A 24,754-nucleotide genomic window follows, 5' to 3' on the forward strand; every position below is an offset into this window, starting at 1 on the left:
TGTTTTAAATGTGCTTCCTGACTTGAGTAAGGATTCATCCTGCTCTTCCTCCCGCTGTTCCCTGTTCTGCAGCTGTGCTTTGGCTCATTCTGTAATTGTAACAATCCTATCAAAAAAGGTTAAAACCACAGAATCAATTTGTAACTTTATTTTACAGTAGTGGTGCCCTCCAGGCCACTGGTGCTCTTTGCATTTGCCCAGGCTGTGACTGAAAAGTGACCTCATTAAAGTTTTCTTCCACATTAAAATGAAAATATGCACATTCTGCCAACTTCAGCTGGGGCATAGTGCAAGCGAAGGTTTCATGCAGATAAACTTTGCTCAGTTACTCTCCCATGTGCATGTGTAATCCTCCTAGGCCATCTTTTACTGTTACCTTGCATTTTTGTATTTATTTCTTTTTAACTCTTGTTGGCTTGGTTTGAATTGGGTGGCATTCAACTTCAAGATTAATTCAGCTTCAGAATAATCTATTTGGTTTCCAAGCTTTAGAACAGAAGCTGTTCCTCAGCACATGGCCATCACTTCATCACAACTGATCTGTGATTCTTGGAGCTTTGGATCAATGCTAAGACAAAGCAATTATTCCACTCTGCAGGCTAAAATCAACCCAAATACAAATGGAAGTTCCAAAGTCTTTTATTGTAGCCCTTACATGGCCAATCTGCCCTCCAGAGGGATGAACTGAGAGAATCCTGAACCTTGGAGAACATATTCATTTAACAAGATCTTTCACGTATTTCCAGCCTTCCACTGTGTATTCACAGGCCCTGGTGGGAGCTACAGACAAGGCAGACATGACTGTGTGAACTCCTGCAAGGAAAGCAGAGAATTACTACAACATCACCATCATTCAAGCCAAATTTTCCAATTTCCAGCACCACCATTGTAGATCTCTTTAAGCCCTGAGCATTTGTGACACAGAAATTCCAACTTCAGGGCCTGTACATGAATTAAGACAATTTCAAGACTGAGTGAGCTCAGTTCTTTGTTTAAGTCCTATTTTATTTCTGGCCTTGCCACAGACTCCATGGTGATGCTGGACACGTCACAGTTATTTGTGAATTGTGTTTCCCCACAATTACATGAATACTCTGCTGCACCATAAAAACTACATATTATTAGGCATTTATAATGTGCTTTGGCCTTCAAACAAAAATGTCTAAAATTCTAATAACAACGGGAATGCTCATCCCTTCTGAAAAGCCAAAGACCGAGTTCAGCTAGTGAGCACTTATTTTACCTTTATTCCAGGAATTAGAGAGGGAAAAATCAAATTTTGGAGTGGGTGGGAGCTAGAAAGAAAGAGAGAGACAAAAATATCAGCACTCAAGGGTTTTCACTTGGAATTCACATCACCCTGGCAAAGACTCTTGATCTCAAAAATACTTAGGTGCCTACTCTCCATAAGCCTCAAAAGGGACCAGACATGATGCTCTAAGTCTGGGATTTGCTCTTTCCTGCAAAACAAAGTATAGGTACAAAAGGTAGAACATAGTATTTAGGTGCTCCTGAAAAAAACAAATTCATGGTTGTCTCTGTTAATTTATAGTTGTCTATAATAGGAAAAATGCTTTTCAAACTTTAAGAAAATGCCTTTTCTGAGGATTTCAAAACTACTCATAAAGGAGAGGCTTCTTCAAGTAATTTAAATTACACTTGGTGAACTGTTAACAATGTAAGAAATTGGGAGGGTAATATTTTTATTGTTTTTCTTAAAAACATGTAGGATCCTTCAGAAGCTTAGAAATATCACTACATAGTTAAATACTTCCCAGAGCATGTTTGCAAACCCCTCCTTGACCCTGCATAGGCTGGTTACCCCTCTCCTTTGAAACAACATCTGCGAGCAATGTCTCTGCCCCAAATTTAGAATTTTATCCACCTTCCATTTCAATCCTCTTCAAAATACTTGCCATGTGAAATCCAGTTTCAACAGTTAAACTCCTGCCAGACTCACTGGAATCAGAATATCACCCCCATATTTTCTCTTCCTGATTCAGAGGAGGTGTCTGTGTTGCAGGGATCACCTGAGCAGCCCTTACCTCCCAGCCCAGGTAATTTGTCCACTCTTGGATAGCTGGAGGCAGCGTTTCTTGAGCTTTTTTGAGTGCTTCAGCACCTTCTGTGCCACTGCCCAGCAGCCCCTGGTCATACGCCACGTACACAGCAGCTCCAGCCAGGCCTCCTTTGATCAGAAACCTGAAAGAATTGAAAGCACAACAATTCATGTTCTGACCATCAGTGCATCTCTCTCTTGGTGGTTATGACTGCCAAAGAGGATATCAATAAAGAAATCTCATGTCTCACTGCAGGCAAAAATCAGCAGAAAAATACCTACCTGTGTTCCTTGCCTTCCTAGGACAACTATTCCCTGTCAGCCCCTTGACACTACACCTAATTCACATTTTATCAGAGATGGTTTTCAATATAAAAATGAGAAAGTGTCAAGTTCTTCAAGAGCGTGTGCCACTTTTTAAAGCCTGAGAATCACTGGCATTTTCCTCTGCTAAAAGCAACTAAAGATTTTGCAGTAGGCAAGCCATCCATGTTAATGGTGTGGTTCCTCCTGATAAATCTGATATTTATCTAATAAACCTGACAGACACAGATATCTTAAGCTCATTACAGTCCAGTGAACACCTGGCCATGGTGTTTGTGTTGCTAAAGCTTTTACAGTTTCCCTGCATGATGTGCAGTCACCAGTTTTACAGCTGTGATGGCAACCTACAAAACGGAAACATGGGAAGAGAATATTTAGCCTTTATTGGCATTTCCATTAAAAATAAGGAGATTTGAGGTGACTGGCTTTTCCAAACTCACAGGGCAGAGAGATGTTTTCCCTTTAAAAAAAAAACAAAACACAAAAGCTATTGTACAAGGGGACAACCAAAACTTGGCAGACAGCGGTACTGCAGTAGTAGGACGTACGACAGATACAAGAGAGCTGACAAGAAAGAACCAATTTTTAAGTCGTGTATCCACACGCATTTCGGTGAAAAGGGATTTCTCCCCTTCTGCACTCCCTCGCTGCGGGTGCAGGTTCAGCTCCGAGCGCCGCGCTCTTCCCGGCTTATGTTACTCGCCCATGCTCGCCCCTAGCCCGCGGCAGAGCCGTGCCCGGCGAGTGCAGACACAGCCGGGGAGCCGCGGGGACAGGCCAGGCCGGGACAGGCCAAGGGCGCGGGGCGAGGAGAGCAGAGCCGAGGGACGAACCGGGGAGCGTGAGGCGCGGGCCGGGCGGGGAGCACGGGGGGGAAAAGGCGTGCGGAGGGTGCGGGAGGGCGGGGAGGGGATGGGAGCGGGCCGGGCCGGGCCGGGCGGGCAGGGCCCGCGGGACTCACTTGACGGCGGGGAGCAGGCGGGCGGCCATGGCGGCGGCGGGGCCGGGACCGTCACGTGCCTGAACGGCCCCGCCCGCGCCGCAGCCGTGAGGGGCGTGAGGGAGCGGGCAGGGCTGGGGGAACGGGCAGGGCTGGGGGGTTTGAGGGAGCGGGCAGGGCTGGGGGAACGGGCAGGGCTGGGGGGTTTGAGGGAGCGGGCAGGGCTGGGGGAACGGGCAGGGCTGGGGGGTTTGAGGGAGCGGGCAGGGCTGGGGGGGTTTGAGGGAACGAGCAGGGCTGGGGGGTTTGAGGGGCGTGAGGGAACGAGCAGGGCTGGGGGGTTTGAGGGAGCGGGCAGGGCTGGGGGAACGGGCAGGGCTGGGGGGTTTGAGGGAGCGGGCAGGGCTGGGGGGGTTTGAGGGAGCGGGCAGGGCTGGGGGAACGAGCAGGGCTGGGGGGTTTGAGGGGCGTGAGGGAACGAGCAGGGCTGGGGGGTTTGAGGGAGCGGGCAGGGCTGGGGGGTTTGAGGGGCGTGAGGGACCGGGCCGGGCTGAGGCTGTGAAAGGGCCGGTCGTGGCTCCAGCTCCTTTGTGGCGCTGTCCCCGTTGCCCGTTTTGTCGCGCTGTGTCGCAGCGAGGTGGCAGAGCAGCTCATCCAGAGCAGCTCATCCCACTGTTATCCAGACAAGGCTCCGTCCCCTGGGCTCTGCCGCCGCCTCCCTCCCGAGATCCGGCTGTTTTGGGGTCACTGCTGCCAACTGGCATCAGTCTTTAATGAATTAAGAGTTCTCTAAGATTAGACACGAGGGTTTATTTTTTCTCCTGTAAGCTTGCAGTGTGTGGGGGCTGGCTCTGAGTGCAGAGGGCTATAGGAGTTGCCGGTGAAAGATCCTTTTTATTCTTTACCAAGGTGGCTGTGGCTACCAGGGGAGAGACCCCTCGGGTGGGCTCTCGGTTCTACAAAAGCCTTTCCGTGCCTCTCGCAGGTTGGCTCCAGGCATCAGAGGAAGGAGACCACAGTATTATTTTGGCTGAAGTGCTCAGCTTCAAGATCTCACTTTGCCCTTCACAGCTTGGAGGGATATGAAGCCAATTGGACAAGTGCTTTGTGCTACAGGGGTTGTAGCTGGCCTCATAACTTTCTTCTGGAAAGATGACTTTAACCCAGGTAGGCTCGCCAGGCGGGTGATTTCAAGCTGAAGTCTAAGTCATACAAGAGAAGAGTTTGAATTTCCAAACTTTGACTGATGGTCTCATTCCTGCCTGTAGTCTTACTAGAGGCAGGCCCCAAAAGCAGTGGCCCTAAAGCAGTGTTTTATTCCCAGAAACAAAGAGAAACTTGAAACAAAGAGGAAGACGGTCTAAGAGCAGGGATCCTGCTGTCTCTGTGGGGGGAAAATGGCACTTTGCTCTTTTTATGTTTTGGTTGTAAATTCCTTGGTGTCAAGAGCTGTCTCTGTAGGTATGCAGTGCCTAGCACAAGAGGGCTGATGTGTCTCTAGACTGATGGCAAAGAGTAAATGATATGCAGAAGGCACATAGCCTGGTTTCTGGTTTATGTTGTACAGCTTCTTAGAAGGTCAAAACCAATTTGATTCTTGAAAGATTTTGGTCTAGCAACCCAGGCAAAGACCCTGTGACACAGCTAGCTGGCATCATCGTGTCATTGCATCATCAGTTCCGCCTCTTCTAGTTTTGGAGAAGCACCAAGAATTTTGAGCACTTAGGTGCATCTTTCTTCTTTAAAGCTCTGCCAGCAGTTAAGGGCAGCTCCTCTGCTGCTTTCTTCACTTACTTCTGTATCTTTTATTCTCTTTCCCATGAAAAAGAGAACCTGTCTGGTGCCTGTGTTCTCATGACTAGAGCCAGTGCTGGGATTGGAGAGCAGATAGCATATTGCTATGCCAGATTTGGTGCTGAAATTGTGTTGACTGCCAGAAGGGAAGCTGTACTGCAGAAGGTAAGAACCTCATCCATGTATGGAGGAAGACATGAGGGATTCAGGCTTTTACCAAACCAACAAAAAAAAATTAGTTGTCAGCATGGTAAACTTTCCTTTGGAACTGTTAAGCATACACCCAGAAGAGAAGTGGGCCTGTACAAGAAGATGCAAATACAGTGCCTGAGCTTTTAACTGCCTGAACATTTATTTATATGAGGGGATGGTGTGAAGCTGCATCAGGGAAAGTTCAGGTTGGACATTAGGAAAATGTTCTCCACTGAGAGGCTGACCAGTCACTGAAGTAAGTTCCCCAGGGAGAAGTGGTCATGGCACCAAGCCTGTCAGAGCTCAAGGAACATCTGGGCCATATCCTTAATGATATGGTTTGGTTTGAGGGAGTCCTGTGAGGAGCAGGGATTTGGATTTGATGATCCTTATGGGTCCTCTTCAATTTGAGATACTCCATGAAGTACAGTTCCTGTGCAACATTGTGCAGCTTTTCAGAGTCCAAATTGTTCTATTTGCGGCAATTTTGTTAAAAACACAAGATTTTTTTTAGGTTAAATGCTTTTTGACCAACTCAAACAGATGGGACTTTTTCATCTGTACTTTATGAAATGGGGCAGTATTTGGGAAGGGTAACTCTTTAACTGTGAAGATGTGTGACTTCCAAGGAAAGTTCTTCACTGTGAAATGGTGTAAAAGGTGATCTGGGGACAGTGAGCATAATAATAGTTCCTAGTGACTGGAAGGCATTATTTCAGCAAATAGCTAAAACTGCATATCATTGCCAGGCACATTCACACAAGCAACATAGCAAAAGAATTATGAAAGAGGAATTATTTTCCAGTTATTTTGGAAAAAAGGTAAGAACTTAATGTAAAGCATAACCCTTGTTCCAGAAGATTTCTCCTGAAGAAGATTGGATTTTTAGCAGTGAATCTTGATCCTATCCCAAAGTAGATCTTTTAAGCAGACAGTTAAATAGAGCTAACTCTTTGCAGTATGCAGATTCAAAGTCTGGATGCAGAATGAGCTCTCCATGGTCCAAACAGCTGTAGAATTTAACTTAAAGTGTGCCTCTGTCCAAAACTCTCACTGGCTGTAGTATGTGCTTTATGGTGCCCTTTTCCCCTACTATTTTTTCCAAATAATTTAATCTTTGGTTTGTGTTCTTTTTCAAGGTGATGGAGAAATGCATGACACTTGGAGAAAAGAAAATGTTTTATATCCCTACAGATATATTTTCCCCTTCAGAGCCTGAAAATGTGGTTCAGTTTGCTGTCCAAAAGCTGGGTGAGCATCCTGGGCATGTCTTTGGCTTTCAGGTGTGTGCACAGTTCTTATTCTAGTAGGAGCTTTCTGCTTCAGTTCCCTGAACTCAGAAAGGTGTTAAGGATATAGATGTACCACCAGAACTAAGTTCTGAGCCCAAATCATGCTGAGACATCATTCCAGGGAGTTGTTGTCAAAGTCAAACAGTTTTCCTTTCAGTTGTACTCCTGAGGAGCAGTCAAAGCTGCTCCCAGATGGGCATACTTTATCTGCCTTCATGGTAAAGCACTTCCCAGCCTTCTGAGGGAGTGGTTCAGCCCTCCTGGAATTTCTGAGCTCCCTGATTGATGGTCAGGGGATGTCCTTGTGTGACTGCTTTTTCTGCTGTCCAAGGGGGCCTGGATTACCTCTGTTGAAGCACATCAGCAAGAACCGTTCCCAGCAGTGGGCCGGGGATGTGGAATACACCTGCTGGCTCATGCAGGTGAGGCTTCCCAGCTCACCTGGAACTGGGTGAGCTTGGCATCTCCTGGGACAGCTTTTGGAAGCTCCAAGATAAATCCAAGCCTGTGGCAATGGTTGAGAGCAATCCTTTAACTTCATTCCTGTTTGAAGTCAAGCAGTTTGGAGGCTTTGTTGCTAAAGGGGTCTTCTGCTCAGATGTTGTACATTTGTGAAGAGGAATGTTTGGGAAGAGTTTCAGACTTCTTCCTTCTGTCCTTCTTACCTCCCTTTAGCCCAGGAGTTTAGAATTGATGGGCAGTTCCAGGCAGTTGTGTTTAGTTCAGAAAGGTCTGTAAGTGAGCAGCCAGCACTTCCTACTGGTCTATGGCACGTGCACAATTGCAGAACACAAAGTTGTTTGGAACGGAGTCTGCCATTTGAGTCGCTATTCACAAATTTAGAGATTTCCTGTAGAATCACCCTGGTGCCAGGTTTTGGGGCCATGGAAATGAAGAGCTGTTTCCTTGATTCAGTCTTCTTCATTCAGGTGGGTTTCATACTAGTTTCTGTTTCATTTTGGAAGGAGGCTTTACACTGGAGAATGGGAACTTAAGGCCACAGGTAAGAAATTCTTGTAATTTAAGAGAGCAGTCAAGCTCTGACGAGATGCTGGATTTTGTGCCTCACTGTAGTCTGAGCTCAGTCAAGAGAAACTTAAAAGGGGAGTAGTCTGAAACTGGTATCTTTGGTAGGGATTGCAGAGTAAACAATAGCATAAAGAAAAAGCAGGGACAGTTAATTCTGTCTTGTCAGGAAATCTGCATGTTAAAGCCCAGGAATAACCTTTGCTCTCAATATACCTCACTGCTTTTTCTGGAATCTGAAAGATTCATGGATGCCAAGTTTGTCCCCATCTTTAGAGATGATTTTTCTCATTTGATGTTTGAAAAGGCAATTCCAAACCACGCTCCTTTCCATTTCTGACCACTCTGTCGACTTTATTGGCTCATACTTTCAAACCCTCTTGTTTCTTCCATGTCTACATTTATCATTCCAGGTGAATTTTTTGAGTTATGTGGCTCTTGCAACAGCAGCTCTTCCCACCCTGGAGAAGAACAGAGGTGCTCTGGTGGTTGTTCCTTCCCTCACAGGTTGGTGGCTTTACCTGGAGTAAGTGCTGGCCTCATGGAAACAATGGTTTCTGTTCATATTTCTCTGTTGTTCAACTCCTAAACACATTTTTAAACTGTGCTTTTCATAGTATATAATAATATTATAATAAATATGTAATAATATATGTAGTGTAATATACTTATATAAGAGAGACTCACCTGAAAAGAACATGAGTTGATACAGTATGACGAAGCCTGCATCTTTTCCCAGATTCCCTCTCCATGGATCCTCCTTACACCCAGTTTCCTGGTGTTTTCCATTCTCTCTTTTCCCTCTCCAGGGAAAATGCCCACTGCCTTTATCACTTCTTACTCTGCCCTCAAGTTTGCACTGGATGGATTTTTCAGCTCCCTGCACCATGAGCTTATCATGCAGAAGAGAGATGTGTCTGTCACATTGTGCATCCTGGGCCTGATAAACACTGATTCAGCATTGGAGTACACCAGGTATGTATTTGTCTGCAGGAATACATCTCTTGTTGAGAGCACAGCAACTCTGTGTGCATCTGTTTGGGCAGAGTGCACCTGCCCGGGCACATCACAGGGGTTGTTCATTATGGAACAGGAGCAGGCAGAACCTTTGGGTCAGTGTGCCCAGCTCAAACCCTGCCTGGCTTTGAGTGCCCCTCTGCCCATTCCCTGGCAGGGGCAAAGTGCACCTCAGTGCCTCCCCTGCTCCCGAGGCCGCGCTCGCCGTTGTCCGGGGCGGAGCCGCTCTGGCGCGGAGGTTTTCTACCCGCGGTGGCTGCAGCAGCTCTGCTGCCTCCGGGCTCTGTTCCCCAGCAGCGGGCACCACGTGCTCCGGATTTTGTATAACTACAGCAGTCCCTAGGGATGCCCAGTCTCATCCCATATCTCTTCTAATCACACTCGTGCCATCCCACTAAACATCCCACTCAACCACTGGTGTCAAGCAGGAGCGGGGCAGCGTCGGCCAAGTCCCCTCTTCCTAACGTGACTTGTGGTCTCTCATCTTGCTTCAGCCATGGTTCTGCTGCTGCTGCCTATCAGTCAGGGATCTTTCCCAGTGTTCACTCTGCCTTAGCCCTCCTCCCATCTCCCCTCCTCCTTCTTCAGCCTCACCTGTTTGCTTTGACTGCATCCCGCCCCAGTTTTAACCCCCATCTGTCTGCACAGGATCTCCTGGAATGTCTGTACATTCCTGGGACATCCTCCTCCACTACTTCTTTTCGGATTCCACGAACCCTCTTGCTTCCCCTAAGTAGAATTTTAATCTCTTATTTTAAATAAACAAGTTTTTAATGTGTTGGTATTATGTGTTGATGCTTCCTCTGTGAAGAAATACTGGTCCCCTGGATTCTGTGGGCCAAGACCTGTCTGCTGACCCCATGTGACCTGTTAAATTGGTCCAGGGCTTTGGCAATGTCTTCAAGTGCAACTGACAACATGAAGTAGAGCCCCAGTTACTTAGCAAGTAAAACTTTTATTAAATAAATTTAGGATTTTTTTTTATCAGAGTGAGGAATTTGACATTGACAAAGCTTGTATCGCACCTGTAACATTGTACAGTCACATCAGTAACTGTGATGGAAGAAACTGTAAATGCTTGTTTTAAACCAGCTTGACCTAGGATTCCCAAAGTCCTTTTTTTTTCCATTTTGCATTTGTTCATCTTTTTTCTTTTTTTTTTTGTTTTGTTCAAAATTAGACTAAGTTTAAACTTCATGAAATTACTTGTAGCAGAAATAAAGTACATTATACAAATCACATACATAATAGATGTTAAGTATAAAAATGGTATTTACAATAAGTAAACATGGACTATAGAAACACACAGACTCTCACAGCTTCATTCACCTCTCATAAACTCTCAGCATCAGACACAGAAGGGTGGTTGAGGAGAACTGAAGGTACTTAAAGGACTGTGCCACAAACACCTGAACAAAGGGCAAACTGGAGGAGAATGAGAGTTGGCCGAGATTCTCCAAAATCCCCATAGCTCACTTCAGTATCAATTGCACCAACTTTGCCCCACCAACTCTCTGTCCCTATTTCCATGTGCTCACACACCCTCACACACACACCAATGCTTGTGGTACCATATCAAACTCTGGAATTCTGAAATCGTTCATTACTAATCACTCTGGGGTTTGTTGGTCCATTCTGCCTTGCTTTCCTTTCCTTATTTTTGTAGAAACTGAAGAGACTGTTCCAAACTGTTCAAGGGGTGTGCCTTGTTAGGATGACACACACCCCCCACTCCCAGGGAATCTTTTTAAAATCCAGTTCTGAACTACATTCTGTGCTTTAGAGTTTGTGTATATAGTGTAGAGAGCTGTCCCTACATATATATATATATGTGTGTATATATATATATGTATATGCTGCATGATGTATAATCTGTCTCTTGGAGGGGGTGCTGGGGGAAAAAATCCCAGAATGGAACCCTCTTCCATCCTATTTTCCTTGCATCTGCTGGGGAAAGCTTTGCAGCGGGTGCATAAGGAGAATCCTCCTGAATTCAGAGGGAGAAAACGTCCTGTGTCATCTGGAAGGAGAACTGCCCACTCCCCAGTGCTGGTATCCGACACAGGGAGGCAGTGTGCAGCCCCTGGGAGCTTCTCTAGCTCTGCTGGAGATTGCATCTGCTCACACTCTCATCTTCTCCTGCCTTCATCAAGAAAATGCTGTTGCCATGGAGAGCTGTGAAACACGGATCTGTGCCGTGTGTGGGGAGGCAGTGCAGTTCCTCTGAGTAAGGGGACTGGTTTCCTGTGCTTTCAGCCTAATCGGGGAGTGCTCGGGGTAGGGCTGGCACCACATCCCAGAAGCTTTGTCTGCAGAAGCCCTTGGAAAGGTAAGACAGAGCTCTCCAGATCCTTAACCAGGCTGGTGCTAAGGTGGATGAACGACTCAAGCTGAGCAGCTCACTGTGCCCTAATCCTGGAGGAATGTATTTCTCCTTCTTGCTCATGTTGAGCAGAGTGATGTGCTCTCTCTCTCTCTCTCTCTCTCTCGCTCTCTCTCTCTCTCTCTCTCTCCATCCCCAACTCACCCCCAGCCCCCTTTCCAAAATGTTCAGGCCTATCTGCAGTGCGTGCTGAGAAGACACTGTTGCAAAGGCAAACCCCTAATTTCCAACACCTCTTGCAAGCAGTCAGTCTCTGAATGGAAAAGTTTGGTCCTGTGAGCTAGTTTAAAAAAAAAATAGAGACTGTATATATTTATAGTTATCTATGAAAGGGCCAGAAACAGAGTGGGAGGGAGGGAGGGACAGAAGTGAATTTCCACACATCACTGCAGTAACCTAGAGACACACCATGGGTTTGCTTGGTCCATGTTCTCCAGCCACACCCCGAGAGGAAGAGCTCCATGTCCCAGGGGCTGCTGGTTTGCTGGTCCCTTTGCTTTGCACCGTTAGCAGCAAATATGCGAGTCCAGGCGTGGCAAGAATCTTCCTCCTGGGCAGATATTGAGCCTTCTCTTTAATTGCATGTCTTGGAGAGGAGGGGAGGAGGAAGATGGGGTGGGTAAGGTGGGAAGCCGAGGAAGGAAAGGGGTGGTGTCAAAAGAGTCGATAAATTTACTGGCCTCTCTGAAAATCAACCTGAAGCAGAAATTCTTCCTCTGGACTTTCCCTTCACCTGAACAGAAAGGGAGAATGGAGGGAATTGGGAGATTAGGAGGATATCTATGCAAACCTCAGGCTTTGAGCTGCTGCTGCTGCTGCTTAAACGTGGAGGACTCTGACCCAAATCAGATCAGCCCTCCCCTGCTCCCCATCTGGAGGCTGGCAGGAGCTGGCTCTTGGACAGCAGCCCTGCAGGGGCTCACTTTTCTCTGCTTTCCTGTGATCCATGTAAATAATGCGATTGTCCCTTCTTACCCCAGAAAGCATTTTTCGCAGACTAACTTCAGGGCCCATGTAACAACTGAAAACTACTGGGGTTTAGTCCCTTTTTAGGCAGTCAAAAGCTTTCTGGGAGCAGGTGGACAGCAGAGTAAAACCTTGCTTAGACCACAAGCAGGCCACTGGAACCATCTGCCTGTCACGGCTCTGAGGGCACTCCCAGGCCCTGATGAACTTGATCAGCCCCACCTGCACTGTCTGTCCACATTCTGCCCACAGCTCCAAGAGTCTCCTTACAGCTCTGTGCCATCAGCCTTTGTCTGATTCACAGCATGGAAGTGCCAGTCTCCACCTGTCCATGGACCTGTCCTGTCCATGGATCTCTTTACCTGGGCTCCAACTCCTGGCTTCCCACCTCGATGTTTATTACTGTCATTACAGACCTGCCTGGAAATCACTGGACTATATCTGACCCTGTTCACCTTCACCAGACCTGACCCTGATCTTGACTCTCTGGCTTGGCTTTGGGCTTGCCCCATTGCCACAAATTTGCCTGATGATTGTTGAACCTGGCCATCATCTCCAGGCCTGTTCTGGTCACCCTGCTCAGGTGAAGCTTCTGCCCCACCAGCTGTGTCACTGCCTCCACTCCTGGCCTCCCACTCTGCAGGGAGCAGCTGGACCCCTGAGCAGAGCTGTGCCCTGCTGGGGGCAGTTTACCTGTGCTGCAGAAGTGACTCCTGCTTGCTCACTGCTGTCAGTAGGGATGGTTGGCATCCTTGGGCCGTTTCAACTGGACCTTCAAGCGTTTCATGCCAATCTGGAAGCCATTCATAGCCTGGATAGCAGTCTGTGCACTGGATGGGTTGTCAAAGCTCACAAAACCTGATGGAAGGACACAGGATGGATGACAATGGCACTGTTGGTGCCATGTCCTGTATTGCCGTCATTTTTATTGATCATGCTTCCCTTGCCTGCACTTACCAAAACACTTGCTCTGGTTGGTGGCACGATCCATGAACACCTTGGAGGAGATGATATTGCCAAAGGGCAGGAACATCTGCATCAGCTCATTGTCTCCAAACTCCTGGGGGAGATGGTAGATGAAGAGATTGCAGCCTTCAGGACCTGCAGGTACGAGGGTGATGGGGAAGGACAAAACAGAAAGGGCCCAGAGGGCAGGGGAAGAGAAATGGGCTCAACTCACAGCACAGCACTGGAGGAGAGCCCTAGCACTGCCTCCTTCTGCTCTGACCTCCCCGTGCTTGTCTCTGTCACTGCTCCACAAAGGTATCAAGGGCTCTCAAAGAGCAACTGGGAGAGTCTATACAAAATTAGAGTTTCTGGAGACCAGATTCTCTTTCAGAGCTTGCCTAGTTCCTACACAGGGTGCTGGACACAACCAGCTCTGTGAGTGTCTGGGTGCTGTTTTGCTGGAATGAAATCAGCTGAGGTGAGAGCTCACAGGTCCCCCAGTCCTAGGACAGTGGCAGGCACTGCTGTGTGAAGGTTGCTGTTGTAGCACTCCTGCAGTGTTGCCTTCAGTCCAGAAGCCACAGCCTTAATTGGAAACCTCCTGGAATGCCACACATCCAATTTATGGGCTGAACTGGTCCTGTCCAATCTTTCACGGGCTCCTTAGGAGCACAAGAAGCTGCTCCCTTACTGACACTTGCTCTACCAATTAGGTGCAGAGAGAATGCCTTTGCCTCCAAATTCTATTCCAGCCAGTTTTGAAGTTGAAAATAAATTCAGTAGGCTATGAAAGTTGAAAAGAGAGGAGAGTACATTGGAGAGGCTGGTTGGACTGGTTCCACTTCAGTTCTGGCACCAGCAAAGAGAAGGATGAGTGCTCTTTGCCCCTGAATGCATAGGGAAGGTGCTGCCTCTCGTCCCCTTTGGTGTGAAAGGTGTTCCAGGGCCTACTGCCCCTTTGCACCTGACAGCATCTGGCCAAATGTGAGGTCAGGAAACATCCTGTGATCCTCAGTCCACTCACTGCAAACATGTGGCTGTTTCCATACCCCAGCTCCAGAATCAAAGATCAGTGGACAAAAACTAGTGCTGTCTCCTCTCCATTGGCTCTGTTGTGCAGATAAGCTCCACAAATCCCACCCACACCACCAGACACCCCTATTGCCCCTCTGCTCCTCACCTTCTCGCTGCTGCTGCTGCAGGATGGGAGGCTGCTGAGGGATGCTCTGTGCAATGGGGGTGATGGTGGTGGTTGGATACACAGCTGTAGCCCAAGGAGACAGAACAAACCATTTACCTGAGGATCTGGTCAGCCACACAAGGGCCTGAGGGAGACAAGGGAAGCTGGTACCTGCATACTGCTGAACTCCTGTGAAGGCTGGGTGCAAAGTCTCTGCTACTGAAGGGCTCTGGGCTGCAGAGAAAAACACCATCAGACGCACAGCAAAGGGAATCACTCAGGCATTCCATATGTGTGTGTGTGTGTGTGTGTGTGTGTGTGTGTGTGTAGTGCTGTTTCCCACCCTCACCCCCAGGTGAGTCTCAGTGCCTGGCTGAGAGGGATCTACAAAAGTGTGGGGAATTCAGAAAAGAGGAACTAATTGCAGTTGCTCAGGTCTCTGCATGGTGGGGTTTTTTTACAGCTCTCAATACCTGAATATGGCACAAGGCCATTGGTGTAAACTGTTTCCAAGGTTGGATGCCCATTTGGGAATGGTACCACTCCAGTGAATCCATTGGAAATGGGTGCCACCAGTCCTGGCATGGCTGCTGTTCCCAGGAGAGGTGGTGAATGTAGCCCTGGAGAACAAGAAGAGAGGACAGCTTACGAAAGTCAAGGTCCCACAAATCCCCTGCTCCCCCCTTCCACCTGCCTGGCAAGACTGCTGTGTATAAGCCATTATCTCTTCTATTTGGCATGTGGAGATGACAGAGTGGTGCTAGAACCTTCACAAAATGAAGTGGAAAGTGGAAAGAGTATGAGAACTGCCAGACCTGAGTGCTTAGAGTTGTGGGGGAACATCTTTGATGTGGGTTTGAACAGCATCTGGCATGACACATGTCTGTTCTGACACTGCTGACCTCAGAGTCAAGTGCAATGCTGGGAACCCTGTCCTTTTACTAAAACTGCATCAAAAATACACAGCTGTAGGGCAAGAGAATGTATGTTGAGGGTGTCAGGGGGTTGCAGGAATTTGTGCAGAGCTGAGACTGCTGTGCTCAGAGGCTGCATTGCTGGAAAGGAGAGAGCAAATGCAGCTGCAGAGCCTGGAGGTGCAGAACTGTTTTACCTGGGCGGGCCCCGTGCTGAGTGCTGGGGCAGGAGGCTCCCTGGCCGGGCAGCCCTCACCTGACGCTGGTGCAATGGGAGTGGCTGGCAGCCCGTTGAGACTGACGGCACCGATCTGCTGGATGTGGCACGGGGAGAAGGCGACGCCCGGGCTCAGGTAGCTGCCGTGGGAGGTGGAGAGAACCGTGGTCTGCTGCTGCATCAGCTGCAAGGCAGGACCGTGCAGTCAGGGCCTGGGGCCTCCCGCTGCCAGAGCCCTGCAGAGCTGGAGGAGGCTGCGCAGACCAGCCCGGCTGTCACCTCCCCCAGGTCCTGCCACCTGCCCTGGAGCCTCCCCTGACACCGCCAGACCTGCTGGGGTGGGCAGTGGTGGCCGCCCAGTCCCCACTGCTGGGGCCCACGAGGTCCCTGCAGCCACACAGCTGCTGCCCCTGCCCATGTGGGACAGTGGCCTGGTCATCCGTGAGAGCCCGAGAGCTGGGCACAGCTCCCTGTGCTGCAGGCAGGGGACACAGCTCAGGGGACATCCCAGTCCACAAAGCCAGGGCCACAGCTGGGTACCTCCATGTCTCCCCCTCTCCATGGACCAGCAGCCTTGAGGGGTTGTGGCTCACTCAGCGGGGCACAGGGCACAGGGCAGGCCCTTTTGGCTCACAGAGCTCCTGCAGTGGGGAGGGAACGGGTCAGGGCTGTACCCCTGGCACCCAGCAGCACCATCTCCCCACAGCCCCTTGCACTGTCGGGCACAGGCCCCTCTCCCTGGTCACTTCTCCCAGGACAGCGCCAGATATTAAATAACACAGCCTTGCCTCAGAACAGGGCCCAAATCCCTCTGCTTTTGCTCAGCCTCCACAAGCAGATTGTGCTGGGAGACACGCAGGGCTCACTCTGGCACAGGTACCCTGCTGCGCAACCAGGTGTGTGCCCAGGCCCAGTTCCTGTGGCCTGCTTTGCCCTCAGAGGTCTGGCTCATGATCCCCTGAGCTCAGCCTGTCCCCTGGCACTGGCCTGCACCCTGGGGCCAGGGGACATCAGCTCTTCGTGGTGCCATGACACATCTGCCAAGGCAGAGATGCACAAAAGGAAGGGTAGGAGGGTTAAGAGAAAAAATAAATCCTTCTGGTCCTATGTGACCATCAGTGGGAGCATAAGATGCCCTCAGAGTGCAGTGTCAAAAAAGACTTGGTTCTGGATGCAAAATTATCCAGCCCTTATCAGCTTTGTCTTCACATCAAGCAAGAAGACCAGGGGAGGCACAGGCATGGCTCTTAGGAAAGCAGAGTTTCTCAGGAGGAGCTGAGGGGTGACACAAGGCAAAACCCAAGGGAACATCAAAAATCTTCCTGACATTGCCACATCCCACTGTCTGCTTTGCAACACAAACACACAGCTGCCCAGCAGCCTACGTCTTCACCAAGGCCTGAAGTCAGTAAGGCACTTTGGCCCAGGGCTGAGCTGAAGGATCTGGCAACTGTGAAAAGTTTGTGGCTAGCTAAACCTCCCAGTTTGCTCCACACAGAAGCTGATCATGGCTTTTGCACAAAAAGAAGAGGAATTTCATGGCAGGGCTGCCTCTGTAAGCTGGTACAAGTGAAGCCACAGAGTGAAATTGGCTCGAGCCCTTTTTGGGGATGGGTGAGTGTCCCAGACCCATCCCAACACGGGGGCTCTGGGGCAGGGGGACTGGCAGCACAGGAGTCCCTCCTGTGCCATTCAATCCAGAAAGGACAAGCCCTGGTATCACCTCTCTGATGATCCCTGGCTCCCCTGGAGCTGGACTCACTCCTGTCACTGGGAGCCAGCCCGAGCCAAGGCTGCAGTGAAATGTGGCCTCCCTGGGGTCATAGGCCCTGCTGAGCCTCTCTGAAGAGCCCCCATGTGCTCCTGCTCCTGTCCCCACACTGTCCCCACTCCACAGTGCAGGAACCAACACGTTTCCTACTCACTCTGTGAATATTGATCTTCTCTTTTCTCATCAATGCCTGTTCTGTGCTGGGCTCTGGTTGGGCCAAGGCCTCCACCTGGCTGCATGAGCACCAAATAGGGACTCTGGAATTGTTCTCATCACTTACATAAAATTACCATAATGAACCATAAGAGCAGAAATAAAAGGGGGGGAGGTGTGAACAAATTATGTTTTGTGTTTGGAACTAATTGATTTATGATATACAAGAAATATTCAAGCATTATAAGTACTTAGTAAATTGCTCTAGCTTCTTTTTTAAGACTTCAGGCCTCTTTTGTACTGATAATTTTTTTTCAGCTCCCAAACATTTCCCTGAGTCCACCTGAACTAACTTGTTGAATAAAATGAACTCATTTGCAGAGGCACTTGGGATCAAGACCTGATTTAAGCACTGAAACAAACTGCTTTCAGATGCTTAGCCAGTTCGACTTCCCAGATGAGACTTTTTATTACAGTTTCAGCTAATATGCACTGTTTGACTATTTTAAGTACCTTATTTTGCATATTTGCATAGATCTGAATAACTTAAGACTGAACTTAGTGTATGATTATTTCATGTTTAATTTGAGATAGTTTTTGAAGAAGGTTATTAATATAAATTTAAAACAGACAACTGAAAACAAAACAAAAACAACCCATGCTCTAAACTTCTTCCTAAAGCCCTGGGGAGCACTTTGGCTTGGTAACTCAGCAAACCCTGTGGGGACAGGGAGAGAAGCTGTTGTGTATTAAATTATGGCTACAAGAACCTGTGATGCCTCTGATGCACCAGCTCACCCCAGCAGCACTCACTCCTGTCAGTCTGCTTCAGCCACATCCAGAATCCAGGTCCAGCTGCATCTCCCAGCCCTGGGAGGACCTTGAGTGCAGCATCTACTCCTCCAAGCCCAGAATCAGGAAAGAGTGAGGGATTTTGGGTTTCCCCTAAGCCCTGGCTTATCAGAGGTCCCAGCTCCCAAGAGATGCCCATGGCAGAACATTTTGAAGAACCATAAGGAGATTCAGCATGGAAATCTCTCTCTTTTGCCCCGACTTTCAGAGATGTTTGATGGCATTCCAAAGGCTGACACCCTCTCCCTCTGATGGTGGCACTGTGTGTGTGTGTTTGGACTGGCTGGGATCTCTCCTCCAGAAGGGAGACCAAAGACAGAGATGGCACAAGAGAAGAAACAGTCAAGTGTGCGGTCAGTGCCTCAGGGAAATTAATAAGGAGAACCAAACCCAGTGGAAAGTAAGAGGAAAGGAAGGAAAAAATCCCCCAAAAATGGGAGACAGGCTGAGTCTTGAGTGAAGGGGAAAGTCAAAACAAAGTCACAGAGCAGGAAGGCCAGTGAAGAATCAGAGAGAGAGCAACACAGTAACACACACAGCTGAGGAGAAAGAAGATGCAGACAAGCAAGGAGGCACAGCTTAGACCTGACTGCCTTCTTGTCATCAGCAGGGGTTCCTGAGGATTAAAAGACTGAGTCTGGAAGCTCTCACTGCTCCTCCTCCTTACACAGCCTGGACCTCAGCTGATAAAGCACCTCCTGCCATTATAACCTCACTGTGCAGTCCATTCCTGCCTTCTTCACCACCAAACCATGCCCAAGCCAGGGCCATCTCTAGGACAGCAGGAGACACACCAGCATGATCATCTCATGGCTCACCCACAGCTGAGATAAGCTACAACTTTTGACCTCATGTGCAGCTGGCTCCTGGGCTGGACAGAAAAGAAGGATACTGGTAAAAGGTGGTACCTGGTCACAAAGGGTTCCTCAAATAATCTGTGTTGGATCAAAACAATGTCTGGCTTGCAAATTTCCCCGAAGTTATGGAGCCTGATATGTATTTCCTTTTTTCTCATCTATACTCCTGCCATACATTTAAAATGCATTTGGCAGTTTCTGGGGAATCTTTGAGGAAACAGCCAACAGCTGAGAAGCAGTTTGTTCTCTGTCGTGTGAAGGAAAGGATGGCACATCAAAGACCTGCTGAAGCCAGAGGAGGTGTCCACACACACAAGAAGAACAGGTTTATTTGCACTCCCCCCTAGAAAATTATTTTCAGCATCTACTTTTGACTTCTCTAGACACAAGAATCTCCTGCCTTGAGCAATTTTTGAGCCTCCTTCCATGGGCTTTACACTTGGCAGCAGAGACCTGAAAATGACATTCACTAGGGAGGCTCAAACAATGCTCCACCACAGCTGATCTGGGATTTGTTGAGTTTGGGACCTACCTCGAACATCAGTGGCAATTGCCACCTTGGCTCCAAAACAAGGAGGTTCTCTCACTAAAACCCAAAGCACAGCCAGGCTGCTGAAACACCTCTGGCTCTCTGCTACCCACTGCTCCCTCTCCAGCACCTTGCAAACTCCACAGTCCCACTGGCCAAGAGAGAAAACCTGAGAGCCAAGGATAGCACTGGGGGAAATAGGGCCCTCCTGGGAATTTCAGCAGAGAAATAAATTTGTGAAGCTGGGTCCAAGAGCTCTCCAGCTGCTCCAAAACCGGAGAGACAAACATTTGTGCCACAAAGCCAGAGGAAGGGTTCACAAGTTGGTGTCATAGGTCTGCCAGATGTCACCCAGGAACCAGTGCTCTGAGCTCTCCTCATAACAAGACACAAAGGTCATGACTGACCTGTTCCCAACACCTCCAGAACAGAGAAACCCCAGGCTCACTTCGAGAAGGCCCCAGCTCTCCCCTGCCCCCCCCCCCCCCCATTTTCAGAGAAAAATGCACAAAAACTGTGCAAGACAAGGCAGCTGAGTGGAGAAACGAGGCAGGAGCGCTCCCAGGTGCTGGGAAGCTTTCCCCCAGTGGCCAGGAGATGAGTTTGTGGTGTCCCAGGGGCTGCCCGGGGCCAGCAGGGCAGCGTTCCCCACCCACCCCAGCGGGATACTCACAGCCTGCGCATAGGCGCTGTATGGGCTGAACGGCAGGGAGAGAGATGGAGTGAAAATGCCCAGCTGCCCCACCATTTGCTGCATACGGCGCAGGGTCCTCTCCTTATCTGTGTCAGCAAACTTCACCACTAGACTGGAGGAGGCACCCTAGGCACAGAGAGGAGACAGAGAGGAGGCAGGAGAGAAGAGGCGTGGGACAGCCAGAGAGTCAGCGGTCAGGCAAGGGAGGATGGGGCAGGACAGGTGGCAGAGAGGAGTGGGAAGAGGAGCGGAAGAGCAAATATTGGCGTGGAAGTGATGGGGAACTGCCTGGAACCTGGGCTGTGCCCTTCCCCATTCAACCCTTCCCTCTCACACCCTTGACCCTTCAGGTGAAACTCACACCTGAGCCTTACGCAGCTGCCTACATGGATGCACACATCCCTTGCTGCTCTCACCAGGTGACGGTGCAGCCAGGAACACCCAGGGTATCGATGGCCACAAGCACCATCGCTCCACCACGAGCTTGGCTGGGCAGGCAGAGCAGCTTCTGGCAGCTGGGAATTCCCTGGTTGCAGCAGTGCACTGTCCTGTCCATGAGGTGTCCCAGTCTCAGGTTGGAGTTTGCCAGAGATGAGGCCACAGCTGCAGTTCCACTTGCACAGGAAGGCCCAGCTACAGCCACACAGCCACGCAACAAGGCACAGAGGGCTCCCACCCACACCCAGCCCGCCCCAGGGGCCTCCTCTACTGCCCAAATAAGAGAAGCCAAAGAGTGCTCAGACACTGAAGCCCTGACCACCCATGTGGCTGAACTATCAGCTTTCACCCTGCTCGCTTTTGAACTACTCCAGTAGCTGTTTCCAAGACAAAATCATGGCCTGATTTTTGGCTCTCTTTTATTTAGCTTTTATAGCTGCTAATGCTGTCACTCCCAGTCTGGATGAACACAGCCACAAACAGTCCAGGGGACAGGATGGTCACTACGAGTGGAGCACTCACACACCCACACACCTCCCAACCACACCAGCTGGACACTGCTGTTGAACCTGTCGTGGTTTTTTGGAGAGTGTGGGGAGGTCCCTGCAACAGGGAAATGGGACAAGGATTAGGAATAGGGTAGGTCCCCTGGCCTTATACTCACGGGCATTGTCTGGCTGCCATGGAGTGCGTGGATTGCTGCCTGAGCCTCTGTGTGAGATGAGAACTTTACAAAAGCACAGCCTGGAAAGGGACAGAAAGAGCACAGGAGATTGCAGTGACAGGACTGCTGTGAAAGTGCCATCACACAAGAGACAGTGTCTGTATCTCAGGTAAGGCAAAGGAAAGCCACCCCAAAGAAGCAGGGAACAAAAAGGATGACTCATCCCAAGTCCTCTATCCTGGAAAAAAGAGGAAGGGTCTCAAATTATTACTTTAATGATATACTCTACAAATGGTGACACCATCTCCACCCTTGCCCCTGATCACCTCTTCCCCAGGTTCTCTGTGGACCCCTCTTTGTGGGCACAAACACTTCAACCTGCAGTCCCAGATGGACAGAACAGGCTCGCGAGTGACCCTGATAGCTCAGCTAATCGTGCTTGGATTCCCCTCCTGTTCCCTCTCTGCCCACCTTCCCCAATCCCTCCTGGCAGCAGAGGACTCTTTGCCCTGCTCCCTATTCCTGGCTGTTTTATGTGTTCCCATGAATACAGGGAGGGGAATGAGTGCCCCAGTGGGAAGGTGAGGCTGGTGAGCGCTACCCAGAGCAGGGACAAAGGGCAGGACACACAGAGGGTTCACACCTTTGCTGTTCCCATCAGGTCCACGGAGCACCGTGCATTCATCAATGACCCCAAACGGTTCAAAGAGCCGGAGCACGTCATCCTCAGACTGCTGCTTATTTAACATGCCCACAAAGAGCTTCCTGTCCCCTAGGGGCAAACACAGAAACATCAACCTTCTATGAGGCTTGCAGTCCAGAGCAGGAGGAGAGGAACACTTATGCACAAAACAGCCTGGTGTTAAAAACATGCCTGGCATGGAAACGATTTGCTGTTGGCTGAAATGCTTCCAGGGGTGAAAATGCAGGGTCTGCCCAAGCTCCTCAAACCTCCAAGGGTTTCTGTGGCTTCCCCTGTCCTATCTTCCCCGATGGAAAACAAAGGATTAATAATTTCCTTTCATCCATTAGCCTTTTCCTTCGAATAATCCAAAAGAAATGATAGTAAGAAAAACTGTCTGGGCAATCCCATTTCTATTGATCAGCAGGTGAAGTCCAACAGGTGCCTTAGGAAATACAGCAAACCAACCCAGGCAGGGTGATATATTCCAGGACCTTTAACTTCTGTTTCCTTTTCCTTTTCTCCAAGACCACCATTTCCTTAGCTGCCATGTAACCAAGCATCTTGATTTCCATTTGCCCTTCCCCACTCCAATCCAACCAGCTATCTCCCAAGACCTGGGATAAACCCTGGCATCCTGGATTCCAATCTGCCTCACTGTAGGATCACCCAAACACCAGACAGTTGGGTGAAGGCCAACCATCAGCTCCATGGTCCCTGCTTCCCTCTCTCCAGTGGCACTGGGTACCCGTGTCACACTGGCAGGGAGCTGGCAGAGTGGCCAACACATCCAGGACTTTGAGCTGGGTTCGTCCTCAAAGAGAGAAGTGAGGATTATGGTTTTGTTGGGATGGGTAAGTGTGGAGGCAAGGAAGGTGCAAAGTGCCTTCTCCCACTCTCTCACCCCCTCAGCACCCACAGGAGCCCATCCCATACCTGTCCAGGCAAGCACAAACACAGCAGCGTTTGGGGCCGCATCCTCACCAGACCGATGTGAACAGCAGTAAAACAGCACAACACTGCAATCCCAGCCCAAACGCCAGCCCAACCTCTGTTTTTGCCAGGGAACAGAGCCAACCCTCCCCCAGTGCCCCAGATCTGTGTGGGGAGACACGGCCCAGGGGAGGGAACGTGTGGGGACGTGGCTGAGCAGCAGTGCCAGAGGATTCCTTATTGTTAGCGACAGGATCAGAGGGGCTGGCTCCAAACAAACCAATGCAATGTGACGCACGTCAGGGGCAATAGCAAGGGAGCTGCTCTCTGTTTGAGAGTGCAGTGACCTGAAAAACAACAGGTCTTGGAGCTACAGCAGCAGAGCAGCTCCAGGGGTGCTGTCTATGGATGCCAGGCAAGGATGGCACATGACACATTCCCACTGTCACCAAGGCTCGCCCCAGCCCCTGTCCTGCTCCTCTTGGCTCAGGGGATGGTTCCCCACCCAGGTAAGGAAGGAAGGCACCTTCCCTGCTGCTCAGCCACGTACAGATGAACTCAGCAGCACACACACAGGCAGGACCTACTCGTGCCACGGGTCCCCCACAGAAAAGCAACTGCACACACGCAGCACTAATGAACAAGCACAAAGGCCCCCACACACCCTGGAACTCACTTGTACATCCCCAGCCCCGGGGATGCCTTCCAGAACAAATTCCTTAGTGAGCAAGAGGAATGTGCAGACAGCCACACTCATCCAGCATGCAGACACCACAGGAGTGACCTCACCCTGCCCCAGAGCCCCAGCACAGGCTCAGCCAGGCACAGCTCTCCTGCAGCCCCAGGCAGACATGTGCCACTTGTGTCCACCACACACAGAAAGAGAAGTGCTACAGCCCAGGCTCTTAACCCACCCCCAAGCAGATGCTCCTGATTTATATAACAAGAAGTGGCTGAAATACATGGCTTTGCATATTTTTTTAAAGGCCAGGTTTCCCAGCTTCCCCATTTTCATGAATCCCTGGTAACTACATCAATGGGAATTTCATCCCCTTCTGTTTTCCTTGTGATTCGTTTTACATTTCTTCCTGCACCTGCATGGCAATGGCTGCCTTTGGAGACATTATTTCAACTGATCAAGTTCATTCAAACTGGTGATGCCCAATAATCCTCAGCCAGGGCACAGGAGTTCATAACACAGGTGCAGTTCAGCTGCCTTCTGAGCAGGGAGACAGCACCTGCCCCCACAAGGGCCAGCTCAGGAGCGCTGGTGGTCAAACCAACCAAAAAACAGCACATGGAGAAGGTGAAAAATCTGATTGGAAGAGAGGGGGTGAAAAAAAAAAGGGACTAGACAGGAACAGATTTACTGGGCAGTGAAGAGGAGCATGGAGACTAAAGGAGCAGCAGCTCTGTGAGCTAACTGACATCACCTGGTGCCAGATGTGAGCCCAGTTTGGCCATGGCAGGGGACACCAGAGCTCTTAGGCTTCCCCCCTCCTCTAACCTGAATCTCCATTGCAGCTGCAACCAGGCCTTATTTCAGACAGGTGCACCATGCTGCAGCCTTTGGATGCTAAACATGGGGAGCTCCTTAAAAAAATCATCAACACAGGGGAGAAATACACTGGGAAACACTTGCACTGACTTTAGGTGCTGTGAAATAATCCTCTGTTCTTTGAATTAGAAAGCAAATATAACTGTGGGCTAAAATTCGACAGCCAGAAATGCATCTGATGGTCTTGCCTTTCTCTTCAGGGACCCCTGGCTGGCTGGGGCAGGGGGTGTTGAGACGTTTGGAAAAGCCAGTTATCCTATACCTTACTATCAAATCAACATCAAATTATTATGAGTTACTCATTATTTTCTCTTTCAAAGAGCCCTCAAATTGCCTGGGTAATTCCGGTGGTTTCTTCCTCACACCATTTC

At 49.6% G+C, this 24,754-nt stretch overlaps 3 protein-coding genes across 10 annotated transcripts in view; 1 reads left to right on the top strand and 2 right to left on the bottom strand.

The window, feature by feature from the left end:
- Nucleotides 1-623: 623 nt before the first annotated feature.
- Nucleotides 624-3,377, bottom strand: MICOS13 (mitochondrial contact site and cristae organizing system subunit 13). The gene is made up of 4 exons (XM_062510143.1): nucleotides 3,345-3,377; nucleotides 2,046-2,202; nucleotides 1,244-1,295; nucleotides 624-813 (listed from the first exon to the last, which is right to left on the bottom strand). Exons 1-4 carry the CDS (start codon nucleotides 3,371-3,373, stop codon nucleotides 716-718), a joined length of 336 nt encoding a protein of 111 aa, XP_062366127.1. The 5' UTR covers nucleotides 3,374-3,377; the 3' UTR covers nucleotides 624-715.
- A 1,028-nt stretch (nucleotides 3,378-4,405) lies between these two features.
- On the top strand, nucleotides 4,406-8,987 carry HSD11B1L (hydroxysteroid 11-beta dehydrogenase 1 like). Its single transcript, XM_062510148.1, is given in 9 exon segments — nucleotides 4,406-4,490; nucleotides 5,152-5,282; nucleotides 6,449-6,560; nucleotides 6,933-6,947; nucleotides 6,950-7,023; nucleotides 8,041-8,134; nucleotides 8,437-8,602; nucleotides 8,802-8,875; nucleotides 8,878-8,987. Coding segments are annotated over 9 exon segments (861 nt in total).
- Nucleotides 8,988-12,723: 3,736 nt separating this feature from the next.
- CELF5 (CUGBP Elav-like family member 5) overlaps nucleotides 12,724-24,754 on the bottom strand; it is a 33,894-nt gene continuing 21,863 nt past the window's right edge. For 2 of the 8 annotated variants that reach the window (XM_062510162.1, XM_062510164.1), the window contains exons 4-12: nucleotides 21,854-21,982; nucleotides 21,211-21,290; nucleotides 20,088-20,234; nucleotides 15,292-15,436; nucleotides 14,595-14,741; nucleotides 14,293-14,355; nucleotides 14,122-14,205; nucleotides 12,951-13,094; nucleotides 12,724-12,851 (exon numbers count right to left, since the gene is read on the bottom strand). In XM_062510162.1, coding sequence (XP_062366146.1) covers nucleotides 12,724-12,851; nucleotides 12,951-13,094; nucleotides 14,122-14,205; nucleotides 14,293-14,355; nucleotides 14,595-14,741; nucleotides 15,292-15,436; nucleotides 20,088-20,234; nucleotides 21,211-21,290; nucleotides 21,854-21,982 — 1,067 coding nt within the window. Of the gene's footprint in view, nucleotides 12,852-12,950; nucleotides 13,095-14,121; nucleotides 14,206-14,277; nucleotides 14,356-14,594; nucleotides 14,742-15,285; nucleotides 15,437-20,087; nucleotides 20,235-21,210; nucleotides 21,291-21,853; nucleotides 21,983-24,754 lie in introns of those variants that run through there. The other 6 variants (XM_062510166.1, XM_062510165.1, XM_062510163.1 and 3 more) reach the window with 6 other exon arrangements.

The sequence above is a fragment of the Cinclus cinclus genome, chromosome 28 (assembly GCF_963662255.1).
Source record: "Cinclus cinclus chromosome 28, bCinCin1.1, whole genome shotgun sequence".
Lineage (NCBI taxonomy): Eukaryota > Metazoa > Chordata > Aves > Passeriformes > Cinclidae > Cinclus > Cinclus cinclus.

Bases quoted from the DNA above. Each gene is read 5' to 3' on its own strand.
- MICOS13 (XM_062510143.1), bottom strand. From the start codon at position 3,373: ATGGCCGCCCGCCTGCTCCCCGCCGTCAA. The intron at 1,296-2,045 runs GTAAGGGCTGCT...CTTTCTTTCTAG, and splicing joins CAAATTACCTGGGCTGGGAG to CTCCCACCCACTCCAAAATT. The intron at 814-1,243 runs GTAAAATAAGTG...CTTTCCTTGCAG, and splicing joins CTCTAATTCCTGGAATAAAG to GAGTTCACACAGTCATGTCT.